The following is a 13,864-nucleotide window of genomic DNA, read 5'->3' as shown; positions in this document are numbered from 1 at the left end:
ACAATTCCACAACCATACGCAGACTCCCTAGCTCTCCTGTCTCATCTGAGCCCTCGGATTGCACAGACAAGGAGTCAGCACCAGCCTTTATTGGGGGAGAGAAGTACCACACGCCCATGCCCCAACACCAGGGCTATGTTTCCTACGTTCCAGGCAGCAGCAGGAAGAGAAGCAGAGCAGAGAGGGCTGTGAGTACCCCTGGGAGTGTCACAAGCCCCAGGACATCACTCTCTCCTGGCTGCCAGGACAAGCCCCCAGAGTCACCAAAGAAGCTTTGGACAAATCAGGACAGCTAGGGCACCGGGATCTCTGCAAGTAGAAGAAACCTGAAGTCACCACTGTGCCCTCTTGCCTTGAGCTACCCAACATTTTTTCCCCTCCACCCTAGAGAAACTTGGCATATATTGCTCACAAAAGCCTGCAATGGCTCCCTGCTTCCTAGACAATCCAATCTAAACTGGCACTGAAGACTCTCATCATTCAGATGTCAACCTTATATCTCCTGTTATAAAAAATAGAAGGTATGTCTGTTCCTTTACCCATGTTCCTCCCCTCCCACCACCCCTAAATCTGTCACAAACATTCCCACCCTCTGTGCCTTTGTTAACAATCACCAGATTAGCTGTCTGGCATATTCTCTGTGCTATCCCTACTTTGTCACACCTGCCTAGCCCTTAGGGCATGGATCAAATCCCATCAGTCCCAGAAAGTGCTTCCCATACCCACGCCAAACATTTATAAGCCCATACTGTCTACATGAGGATCTGATTGGTGACATAGGATCTTTCTCTTCATCTAAACTATTTTTGACATTCTGAAGTACCCTTCCCAGCACCTAAGGCAGTGCTTTGCACATTTAAGTCTTTTTTTGCAGTGAAGTCTATTATTGTTGATGACGATGAACTGTACTCGCCTAATTCAGCATCAGACCTGATGGTCCAGTTGGGGTTCATTGTCTGTTTGGATGGCAGGACCGGCGGGACACAGAAGCGGCCACAGCCTGACTTGCAGCACTTTTCCCCAGCTTCACAGTTCTCATCCATCATGCAGCCAACGATACACAGGCCCACCAGAATGTTTGGACAGTCACCATCCCGCCCTGTGCGAAAAACAGATACAGGTAAAGAGACAGGACATTGGCTCCACTGTCTACAAGTTCCCATCTAGAACTTAGACATGGAGGCTCCAGGTGTTTCAGCCCCTGACCCTAACTAGACCAAACTGGCTGGGAAACTATGAAATCAGATGATCTGAGAATTTGTAGGGACCCAAGAGACCACTGAGCCAAGAGTTTTCAAATGGTGTCCCAAAGGGAGCTCCCTAGAGATAACTCAGGGGTTGATGGCTCTGCAAGTTTGGGGGTGGGGCTGGGCAGAGTACAGAAAGAGCGTGGCTCCCAGACCACCACCCTGTCTCTCTCTGCTTGGACTTCATAATGTCACTTCCTCAAGGAGGCCTTCTCTGCCAACCTAAATGAGGTTTGGTGCCCCTGCTTTGTGCTCCTGTAGCATTCTGTATGCCTCCTCTCATCAAACTTTATTATAATTCCTATTTCATTGTCTATCTTCCCTGATAGGAAGATGTAGCTATAAGCTTCACAGGACAAGTCTGTCCCCAGCACCTTGAACATTGCCTGGGAATCTAAAGGGACTAAGAGAAGATCTGGGTCAATGGTTCTGGAATGAGGTTCAACAATGCATGGCACAAAAGGGGCACTCAAAAGTATATATTTCTTTTAAAAAAATACTGAAGAAGCAAAGGAATCAGAATAAGAATGTTTTTATGTGCTATATATATATATAGCAGATAAATATATATTTTTTACGTACATATGTATATATGTATATTGCTTCCAACTAAAATTTCATTTGGGATGGGGGGAAGATATGTGCTAAAAATTAGGCCTGAAAGTCAGTGATCTGGGGCAACTCCCTCATTTTACAAGTGAAGAAACTGGAGCTCAAAAAGAGGGGTTTGTTTAACCAAGACCACAGAGCAAATCTACAGCAGAACCAAGACTAGAAGCCATGCTGCCTGCCTTCCAGCCTAGACATCTTTTCTGCTACCCCACACTGCCTTCCCCTAGTTCACTTGATGCTAACATGAGCCCCCTGGCCCCAGAAGGAGGGGTTGCTTTGGGTTGGGGGACTAGGGGGACAGAAAAGATGAGAACTCTGCTTCCTCCCAGGAAGGGAAAGAGAAGGCAGCCAGAGGTCACTCCCTCCCAAGTCAACTTGGGACTCAGGGGGCACTCAAAGGATTTCTTTCCAAAAGAGACAACATACCTCCCTTAATGTCTCCACGGCAGGCGTGGCCACAGCCGGTGCTACAGCATTTATGCCCTTGGGGACAGGACGCATCCTCATCACACAGCTCCTCACATGGAAGGGGGTCGGCAGGACATTCACCACCAAACTCTGCCATAGAATCAAAACACTGGAGCCCAGAGGTGCTCAAGCCCAGAATACGAAATACATTTTTCATTGTGTCCCGTGTATGCTAACGTATAAACATTTAAAATGTACATATTTATGTGCATCAGATATATGTGATGCACCCTAATATTTTATACTATTTCTATTTCTTCCTTTTTTAGTGCTGGCTATAAACTACTAAACTGATTTGGGGACTGACAGTTTGAAAAACACTGTTCAGGTCTAACCCATTGTGGCAAACATACTAACTGCCAACCCCATATTCACTCTCCCTTCTTTCTTACTGTGGCAGACATTTATACTGGTGGCCCCCGATGAACCACACCTCCTGAGGTTCGTTCCCTTGTGTAGCCCCCTTCCATACTGACTCTGGGCTTGACCACATGACTTACTTTGACCAATGGACCATTAGCAAGTATGATAGAAGCAGGAGCTTGATAAACTTGCATATTGGGGCTCGTCTTCTTAGAACCCACCCTCTTGGAAACCAGCTTCCATGCTGTAAAGCAGCTTGAGCTAGACTACAGAATGATGAGATATCCCATGGAGAGGGTACCTGGAGGAGGAGAGGACACCCCGGACATTCCAACTGCAGTTGAGCCTCCTGGTGAGCTCCCAGCTGAATGCAGCTGCATGAATGACCTCAGCTATACCACGCAGGTATATGAACTGCCTAGTTAAGCCCAGGCAATCCACACAATTGTGAGAAAGAATAAACTGTTGCTGTTTTAAGCCACTAAGTTTGGGAATGGTTTGTTAGGCAGCAACAGATAACTGAAACACTAGGACCCCAGGTTTGTTCTGAAAGACAATGAGTCCAGCTGAAATGATTCACTTCCCCACATTCTCTTGCAACTAGGTGTGACCACAAACTAAGCCATAAACTGGGAACACTTTTGCATTCCTGATCCCTTTTAAACTGCCCCCTTGCTTCTTTCTTCTTCCAGTCCAAAGACAGACAGAACATGGAGAGGTAGAACAGCCTTCTTTCAACCAGGAGGCAACTAGCATGAGGACAAGGTCAAGGACTGCAAAGGAGAAAGACAGAAACATCCGCATCCTTGTTAGCATCATGGAGCCACCACACCAGCCATGGCACGTACTTCAGGATGTCTTGTTTTGTGAGAAAAACAAGCCCCTAATTTGGTTAATTTTCTGTGCATACCGCTGAACACATTCCTGAGGTGCCCCTCCAACATCCTTATGAAGATAATGAAACTCAGAGAAGAGAAGGGCTAGCCCAGAACTACAGAGTGAGTCAGTGGCAAAGCAGGACAAAACTCAGCCTCTTGATTTGCAGTGAAGTACTCTTTCTACTACACAATCCTTAAAACATGCAGGCAACTGGCCACATTCTTAGGAGAAGGCACACCCAAAGAAGGATACATCCAAACCAAACTGACTCACCCTGACTCATTTGTCTCAGTGTTTATTTCAAGTTTTTTAAATGGAGATAAATGTGACAGGCACTCAAAGACTTTATAGAAAACCAAAGCAGGACTGGCCCAGTGCCTCTGAGTAGAAACAGGTAAGTATAGTTGCATATGAAAAGTCTGCCATAATGGAAAAAGCAAGTGTTGTACTCCAAGGAGAAAACACACTGCTAAACAACTGAGGCATACTAATCCTGTATCCTGGGATTTTCCTGAACAGCTCTTATTTCAAATATTCTATGCCATTGTGACATCACATAAAACTATGTCCTGATTTTATATTCAGAAAATATGGTCACTGTAACCACCAGATGCACCTCCCACCTGCTTGACAAACACTGGAATCCATTTAACAAAAAACAAAAGCCTTTTATCCCACAGTTGAAGAGGCTGGACATAAAAATCTCTCTTGTGGAAAAACCCAGTGACATAAACTTTTCATGGAGCTTATACAATGTACCCTAGAAAGTGGGGACCTAGAGCACCATACTTTCCAGATTTCACCATTTTGCCAAGCTTGGCCCTGAGTAACCAATGCCAGGAGCACTCTGCTACTCTCTGCCCTCATCCCCAGGACCAGGCATAGAGACATTAATTCTGCTCTCTTCCAGGCCAGCTTCCTTAAGATCCCTGGGGTTTTGCCAAATTTTAGAAGCAGTGAAGGGAACCTAGGGGGATATGCTGAGGCCCTGAGGGTAGAACACATGCCCTTTCACCAGTGACCAGCACAGCCACCCAATCTGACACCTGTCTTCTGCTTACGTCACTGCCAAACAATCCCCTTCTCTCAGCTCAAACATCTGGAATTAATGGGGCCCCACTACCTCCAAGCCAGACTGTGCCATCCTTATACTTAAGGTAGAAAGCCTTTATATTCCTTATTACTCACCTGAAATCTGGTTTGCTAGGAATTCTATCCATTGGTCCTTTTTCTATCCCTAGAGACTGTGCAAAAACATGGTTCCTGCCATCCTTTGAGACAGGATCTTCAGCCTTTCACTGTCTTAGTTTCACCAGGCTAGGTAGGCTCAGTTCCTCATAATTCATGGTTTCCGATCACTTCACAATTATCTTACCAGGAATCAGGATGAGAACTAGGAATGGTAGTCAGAATTGGGATGGTCATCCCCACTCTCCATCTGCACCCATCTCAAGAACCCAAACTATCACCAAAAAAGTAGTGAAGCTGAAGACTTGGAAATTTTCACACACAGTCTCTACTGCTGCCTCAGTTCCAGCCTTCTACTATGCCTCAGAGAAGAATGCCAGTTGCCATCAGAAAAGTGAAATTTTAAAACTTCTTAAGCCAAAAAAGGCCCTCTAAGCTATCAAACCTACTCCTCTTCTCTTGCAAACAGACAGACAGACATCCAGGAAGGGGAGGGATTGGCCTGAGGTCAATGGTGGCAGAACTAGGTCCCAAATCCCCAGCTCTGACACAAGGCCTTATGCCCTTTAAACCACATCATTATGATCACCTACACTCCAATAAGAATCACCCAAAAACAAATCAACAAGCGCTGGGATTCACTCAGCTCAGTACTGCCAAAAAAGAAGACCCAGTGGAGACAGTTTTGGGGGTTAGGAAAAACCAGTCTGTTGGGAGTCCCCAAGACCATTCCCTGATTTGGCGATTTGTTAGGAGGACTCACAGGACTTGGCATATAGTTGTACTCATGGCTATGATTTATTACAGCAAAGGATACAAAGCAAAATCATCAAAGGAAAAAGGTATGTGGGACAAAGCCCAGAGGATCAGGTGCAGGTTTCCAAGAGTCCTCTCCCAGTGAATTTCACACTTAGTTCCTGTAGCACAGAATTGTAACAACACATGTGAAGTGTTGACTACCAGGGAAGTTCATCAGAGACTCAGTAAGCAAGGTTTTTATTAGGGGCTGGTCACATAGGCACCCTCTACCTAGCATGTACCAAAATTCCAAACTCTCAGAAGGAAAGCAGAAAGTGTTCAGCCTAAACCATACTGTTTGCACAAACAGTTTAGGCAAAGTGAGCCACTCTTATCAGTTAAGGTGGTAAGAGCACTCCCAAAATCTAAGTTCCCAGAAGCCAACCTAGGGCCAATCTTGCCAGCAGGCCTTTCTAAGAACAGCAGTCCCAGTCCTTCTATGTTAATTCTTTTCTGTACAACAAGTAGTGAGGTTTAGAAAAAGGTCAGCCAGACACACAGGGAGCCCATGCCATCAATTTGTACAAAGGATATAATGCATATATTGTAATAAGCAAAACAGAGTGTCACAGGCGATCTGGAGTGGTCAAGTTTCATACGTGGGAAGGCAGGCCTTGAGGGGGCCCAAGAAGACAACTCTTAGACCATAATCTGAATCTTCATTCCAAAACTTTGTCCTCCCAAGGTTGTCCCCTTCTCAGTAAAGAATACCACCATTACCCAAATGCTCAAGCTAGACACCTAACACTCTTCTTGACACCCTCTTAACCTCAGTGCCCACAGCCACTTACTTCTTCACCCAGTCCTGTCAACATTACCTTCAAAAGTAGGTCAAGCCTCCCACTTTTCTATGTCTGCATCATCACCACCCTGGTCTAGGTCATGATCATCTCTCACCCTGCCTGCCACAATGGCCTCTTAACTGGTCTTCCATCTTCTATGCTTACCCCCCTCCATTCTTCGTACACTAGCATGGTGGTCTTTTTAAGATGAAACTGGACCAACCTTCTTCTGCTTTTAAACTCCCTCAAAGGCTTCCAACTGCACTTAGAATAAAGCCTAAGAGAGAAGACCCACCAAGTCTGAGCCCTACCTCTCCGACCTCAGCTGGAACCACCCTCCTTCTCTTTTCTCCAGCCATGCTGACCTCCTTTCACTTCCTTAAAAGCAGTAATCTCTTCCCCACCTCATAGCCTTTGCCCTTGCAGTTTCCTCTCCATAGCACTCCACCCCATGGCCAGCTCCTTCTCGTTCTTCAAGTTAAAATGACACAGCCTCTACACCTCTCTTTTAATTTCCTTCATAGCACTCACCACAACATGTGGTTGTTATTTATTTGTGCACTTGATTATTTCCTGTCTCTACACCATGAGAGTGCACACCATGAGTGAGCCCATCACAGCAGGGACTGTGACTGCCTTGCTCCCTGCAGGATACTCATATGCCAGGTGGGGTAGACACTCAACACATATTGAATAAGTGAAAACGTGAGTAATCAAGCATGTGAGTGAATAAATGGACTGGTCAGACTTCAGATAAGCAAGGAGGGCACCTGACAGAGGTGCTGGGCATAACTACATGAGCTGCTGAGCATTATCTGGCAGGTTTAGTGCAGTCTTTTTAAATGCATTTCTTCACAACTCTGTGAGGTAAATGTCCTCATCCCCATTTTACAGACAACAAGAGTGAGGTTCAGAGAGATGAAAGGACCTGCCCAAGGCTACCAGGAAGCAAGCAGAAAAGCCAAGATTCAGACCCATGTTCAGACCAGAACTGCCTCATGAGAGTAGGTCCCAGTGTCTGCCCTGTGCCCTCAGGCAACCTGACTGCCCCTCCACCCTGCCAAACAGACCAGCACTGGCTATGATAAACCTCTGGCAATGTCAGAGCTTAAGGAAAGCAGGAATTTTTCATAGCCCAGGAAGGACAGCTTCCTGTGTAGCAGCCAGTCCCGTTGGATGAGTGGCCTAGCCCTCCCCTAGGACTGGAACTGTAGAAAAGTAGTTTATTACTGCTACTACTAGCAGCCAATATTGCCTCTCACCAGGCTAGCAGCCCCACTCAGCCAGTGAGCTCTGGAAGATCTGACTGAGATCACTATGCTAGCCTGCCTGGCTCAGTACTAGGGAAAGGGAAGCCCTCTCCAGGCTGGCCAGGGGCCAGAGCAGCTCACAGAGGTACTGTGCCTGGGTGCCAGCCTCACCTTCAGCCCCTGCAACTCTCATCAGCTTCAAACACTGGAAATATTGTACTGGCCCTACAAGCTGGCAGTGAGTGACCTGCTTGAGACAGATTCCCAGGCTTTGGTTGCAGAGCTGGTCCTCAAGAGTCCTGGCAAGGAGTACAACCTTCTATTCTCTCTTATGGGCAGGCTGCCCAAGATAGCTGCCTAAGGCACAGACAAAACCAATGGGTGCTGGGAAAGGGCCTGCTACCTGGGGAGGTCTGGGTAGAAGAAAAGAGATTGTCATGTGTTGTGGAGTTCCAGAGTCTCAGAGAGAAAGTGATCAGGGGAGGAGAAAACTATACTGGTTCCAGACAAAAGGGACTGGTTAGAAACTGTGCTTCTGACCCAGCCCAACTTAGGAAGCAAGAGGAAGGAAGCCAATGTATATTAAGGGCCAAACACTTTACATACTTTGAGGCACTATGACAACCCTCTGGGGTTTGTTCTTTCTATCTTACAGAGAAGGGGACTGAGGCTCAGAGAAGCAGAAGAGACTTGCCCAGGGACCTGCTGGCCAGTAATTGGTGAATGTCAGGCTTTTTTTTTTTTTTTTTTTAAAGATGACCGGTAACCCGTTGCTGGTCCCCGGTACGGACGCGACACCGAGGGTTGCAATCCCGTTACCGGTCAGTAAAAAAAGACAAAAAGGAAAAAAAAAAAAAAGATGACCGGTAAGGGGGTCTCAACCCTTGGCTTGGTGTTGTCAGCATCACGCTCAGCCAGTGAGCTAACCGGCCATCACTATATGGGATCCGAACCCGTGGCCTTGGTGTTATCAGCACCACACTCTCCTGAGTGAGCCACGGGCCGGCCCAAACCTCAGGCTTGAACCCAGGTCTCTGACAACCCAAACCTAGGCTTTTCCACTTTAACATGCCACCACATGCACTAGGATGACAGAATGGTTCCAGTTCCTTTAGAAAACCTACTGGAAGACACCATTCCAGACAGCAAAGAAGAAAATAAAATACCTATGCTTAAACTTATTAAGAGATATTTTAAACTATAAAACACCCTGAAATACACCAAATACACTTAACAATGGGAAGACATAAAGACTCAACCTTACAAAAATGTCAGTTTCCCCTAAGCTAATTTATATATCTAACATCGCTCCAATAAAAGTAGCCTCAGTATTTGGGGGTAGGGGAGAGAAATAAACAATGTGATAATAAAACGTATTTGGAAACACAAACAAGCAAAAGTAGCCATGAAAATCCAGAAACAAGATGTAAATAAGACGGGGTTAGACACAGAAGAGACACCATCAATTTCTAATACCTTTTAAGGGTCTTTCAATGGGAAAAGAGGCAAGGAATTCAGTAGAAAACTCTGTCACTCTACCTCCAAATTCTCTCAACTGTGCCATCTTTCTCATTGCCCACTGCCACCTCCCTAGTCTCACTGGTCTCCATTCTCACCTGGCATCATTCTCCCCCTCCCTACCTCTCTTCTAACTGTACCAGCCTTCTTTTAGTTTCTCAAATGTAATAAGCGCCTTCTCATCATTAAGACCTCTGTGCATGCTTCTCTCTCCTCCTGGAATGCCCATCACACCTTTTCCCTGGCTAATTTCAACTCCTCCTCCAGGTTGCAGCTTAAATGTCCCTACCCCATACACGCCTTCATTGACCACCCAATATAAAGTGCATCCCTCCATTATTCTGTCTCTCAGCACTCTTTAATTTTCCTTCATCATTCTTATCACAGTTTGAAATTATATGTTTATTACATGCTTATTTGTTAAACCTCTTTCTCTCCCACTGAACTATGAGGTCCATGAAGGCAAGGGTGAAAATTACTTTGTTCACCAAAGTATACCCAGAACCCATCACTCGATCTGGCAAACAGGAAACATTCAATAAATATTTGCTGAAAGAATGGATGTATAAATGGAAATTAGGTCGCCCTGCAAGAGGAAGAAGAATTCTCTTTCAAATACCTCTCTACCAGAACCAAAATAAAATAGAATATGTTTCCAACAAGAGATGGCCATCCTGTTTGTGTACAAAAGGGCCACAGAGTCTTAGAAGCAAGTGAGTGCTTCCCTTAGATATTGAATTCTATTTTGCTATCTCTTTGCAGAGTCTCAGCCTGAGATTTTAACAGAGAATATCACAACTGATGGTGGGAATTACCCAGCAGCTTTCAAACCTGTCTGCAAATGGGGTGTGCTGAGATTGCCCTTCTGGCATCCTCCTATGACTGTCTATGCCACATACCACAAACCATCATGGCTTGGGTACACTTTTCACATCCTTTTTTAAAAAAAAATTCACAGAATATAGCAGGCACTTAATTATTGTTTTTCAAAGTAAAGTAAAACCAACAACAAGATGGTGTGTATGTATCTGAGAAACAAACAAGTAGGCCAAATAGACCATGGGGTATGGGGATGGGGTTTCTTACTTGGTTTCTGTTTAGAGACTGGAACTACGCAGCTCTTGTTGCAGCCAAACATGCAGCATTTCTTTACACCTGGACATGTTTCATCAGTGATGCACCTTTTAAAACAGGATTGTTTCCGAACAACCCTGGGACAATCTCCTTTCCTCCCTGAAGCAAAAAGGGAGACAGCCACAGAAATGAGATAATGGTACCCCGTGACCCACACAGACATAGCAGAGGGAAAATCAGAGGAAGGAAGCCCTGCGTTTCATTTAAAACTCTCCACCTTGGTGCTAAAGCAAAGATACAATAACAAGAACAAGAACAATAATAATAATTAACATTTACTGTAAAATTTACTGATGTTTACCTTGTGTCAGGAATATCTCATTTGATCCTCACAATTATCCCCATTTTACAGGTGAAGAAACTGAGGCCAAAAACTTAGGGTTTAAAAAGAGTTCTTTAAATGTTTAAGGCTTATATAGGCTTTAAAAGCTCTGCCTGGTTCTAGGGTATACTCTTTTAATCACTATGTTAAACAGGCTTCCCTTCACAACTCTGTTCTCCAGCCCTCACAGGAACTCTGAGTCCAAACAGACAATCAGTGGTGCTTTCTTTCCTGATAGAAGGCAAAGAACTGGTGGCACTGAGTGATTAAAGGAGAAGAGACCCAAAAGGGGGAAAGAAAAGGTGCTGCAGGCAAACTAGATTTCAAGAGCCAATCTAGGAGGTAGGAAAATCTCTGATTCTATGTATCCCAGAGGCAAGGTCAGAGAGCACACTGGGGTTTTGCCCCTCATGCCAACATACCCTTAAGAACGACTCTTCGGCAGACCCGGCCACAGCCTGTGCTGCAGCACTTCTGCCCAGCCGGACACGATTCGTTGTCTTGGCACAGCTCTTTGCATGGGTTCTTATCAGGAGGGCATTCTCCTTCTTTTACTGAAAAAGATATCATGTGAGGTTGGGGTGGCCAGGCCTCAAGAAATAGGGAACGGAGGCCAAATGTACTTCAAGGTCTTTCGACCTCTCCAAACATTCCTATCCAAAATATCTCTGCAATCACCTTCCCCTCCTACCACAGAACCACTAACATGCACCCATCACTACTAAAGGATCAGCCATTCTGCAGATAAAGGGAGAGAGGTTGGGATGATCCTGTTCTCATCCAAGGAGCTCTAGGAAAAGGTAGAACCTCTAGTAAGCCCAACTGGAAGTCCTATTTCCTGGCTCAGAGAGGGTAAAGAAATCCAAAAGTCCTATTCTGGCTGACCTAAGAATTTATTCATCCAGTCCTGACCTACAGAATTTCCACAGATAAGGAACCTCACTCTGGGAGGAGTCAGGGGATGACTTCTCCTCTGGTTGCTTTCTGTTACTACTAGTGAGGGGTCCCAAATGATAGCTCACCATGCTCTCCTGCAGTTACCCATGATGCCAGGAACCCAAGAACAAGAAATGCCTTCAGAAGGAAGAGGCAGCTTAACATCATGATGATGCTGACAGGCAAGATGAGAGCTCAGTTCAGACCAGAGGTATACACCTTGCCTAGAGTATCAATCAAGGAAAGGGCAGGACTAGGGGATTTCCCTAAATCCAATCCCAAAGCCGTCCCTTTCGCAATATTCTCAAGAACGTCTTCTGACAAGAAGAAGGGTAATTGGTTGCTCATGTGTGGGAAAATTCCTGGCACTACCAAAGGGCATATGTGATGGGGCTGAACAAACTCTGTAATGCAATGTAGACAACACCCCTGAACAACAATTAGACACCTAGTGTGTAGCTGGAAAAGCAGAGGGATGGCCATTGGATAAAGAACCAAAAGAGCCCTAAAGGGCTTTGGAAGGACGCAGCTGTAGCCAAAATGACAGAGGGAAGGACTAGAGACACTACGTAATAAAAAATAACCAAAGCTAATAAAATAACCAAAGCATAATAACACTGGGGCTCCTGTTCATCTTTGCAACCTAGAAAAGACAGAATGGAACTGACCACTTGGAAACTATCAAAAACCTACAAAAAAGCAGTATTTGGGCTTGTTCAGAACTAATACAAATGCACAAAAAACCTACATCTTGGTCCCTCTGGCCCACACATGCTATTCTCAAACTGTATCTAGGCTAGTTGGCAGAACCTAAGAGAACAGTTACTATGATTCAAAAGTCTTGCTCATATATAGTCTCTTTCTTTATCTCTTCTTCCTCTATTTCTTTGATTTTTATCTGTCCTGTTCATATCTTTGGTCAGCTTTGATACCTAGTGGTATCCACTGGCACTGCTTAGCCTTGTGAGGCTGAAGGGCAGGGGATATTCAAGGCACAGGTAAAAACTTCCTTAATAGGGCCAAACAGTTTGGTGCCAAGAAGTTGCCCATATTATCATAAGGCTGCTGTTGGAGCATGAAGATAATTGACATTTGTTGATAACCTAATATGTGCTTTATATACATTATTTATTTTAATCCTCACAATAATCTTGCAGAGGTTAGAAAACTGATTCATTGGGGCTAAGAAAAAATGCCCACAAGTTGTGGCCACTGGAATTTCATAGTAATAATGACATACGGTACTGTTTGAGGGTTTGCTTGTTCCGCAGTTTTAGTGCTTTATGTGAGTTAACTCACTTATTCCTCACTGCAACCCTACAAGCTAGATGCTATTATTCCCATTTTACAGTTGGGGAAACTGAGGCACAGAAGGTTTAAGAAATGTAGATTACACAGCTACTGAGTGGTAGAACAAAGACAGGCAGTCCAATTCCATAGCCCATGTTCCTAACCACCATACCATACCAAATTTGAACCCGGATCTTTCTAAGTGCAAAACTCATGCATTTTCTACCACACCATATCGAGACCTGGTAAGAGTAACTTTCTCTACAACCTATAAATGGATCCACGGAGACGTCTTATCTCCGAGACAAAGTTAAGGAGAACTCTGGGGAACTCCACAGCTGTTAATCTCCTGCATCCCCGGCCCATCCTAGAATCACCCGTCTGGGGAGAGAAAGAAGCCCAGCTCCCTGGGGCTGGAGAATTCCGCGGGCCAAGACCCAACCTTCATTCTTACACCTTCAGACACAAGAGGGAGCCCTGGGGTCAAAGCCTGGAGAGATCCGGTGAGTGTTTGGGATGGCACGCACCAGACCTCCAGACCCCGCCCTCGTTGGGTTTCCCTTCCCCGCATTCGGTCCTCTCCAATTCTGGGGGCCGAGCGCCCGGCATATTGAAATCTACAGTTTTCAAAGACTGAACTGCAAGGGCCGGCCTGTGGCTCACTTAGGAGAGTGTGATGCTGATAACACCAAGGCCGTGTGTTCGGATCCCTATATAGGGATGGCCGGTTAGCTCACTTGGGAGAGCGTGGTGCTGACAACAGCAAGTCAAGGGTTAAGATCCCCTTACCGATCATCTTTAAAAAAAAAAAAAAAAAAAAAAAAAAAAGCTGAAGTGCAGGCGCCGCTGTTGAAACGCTCCCTTGTGCTCTCCAACTCTAGCCCGTGGAAACCTGTTCCTTTCCTTCTACTCCGCACTTATACACGGGCCTTGGCCCAGCAGGGAACGGCCCCTGACTGAACGGTCACTGAACACCCACCACTGAACACCCAGTCCACACCCGAGGCGCAGACCTCCCAGGAGGAAGCCCAGGCCATCCCAACACACAACACACAAGGCCTCTAAGTTCCCGGACCC

The 13,864-nt window shown here is 45.5% G+C and overlaps 1 protein-coding gene across 1 annotated transcript; it reads right to left on the bottom strand.

Annotated features, from left to right (window-relative positions):
* Window positions 1-909: 909 nt before the first annotated feature.
* Window positions 910-11,665, bottom strand: WFDC3 (WAP four-disulfide core domain 3; the record flags this gene model as incomplete). Its single annotated transcript, XM_008571610.1, has 5 exons — window positions 11,584-11,665; window positions 10,984-11,115; window positions 10,195-10,338; window positions 2,286-2,423; window positions 910-1,099 (listed from the first exon to the last, which is right to left on the bottom strand). Coding segments are annotated over exons 1-5 (686 nt in total), but the record flags the coding sequence as incomplete, so codon positions are not given.
* Between the last annotated feature and the right edge of the window lie 2,199 nt (window positions 11,666-13,864).

The sequence above is a fragment of the Galeopterus variegatus genome, unplaced genomic scaffold, assembly GCF_000696425.1.
Source record: "Galeopterus variegatus unplaced genomic scaffold, G_variegatus-3.0.2 Scaffold706, whole genome shotgun sequence".
In the NCBI taxonomy this organism is placed as follows: Eukaryota; Metazoa; Chordata; class Mammalia; order Dermoptera; family Cynocephalidae; genus Galeopterus; species Galeopterus variegatus.
This window is presented reverse-complemented; position numbering and strand designations above follow the sequence as displayed.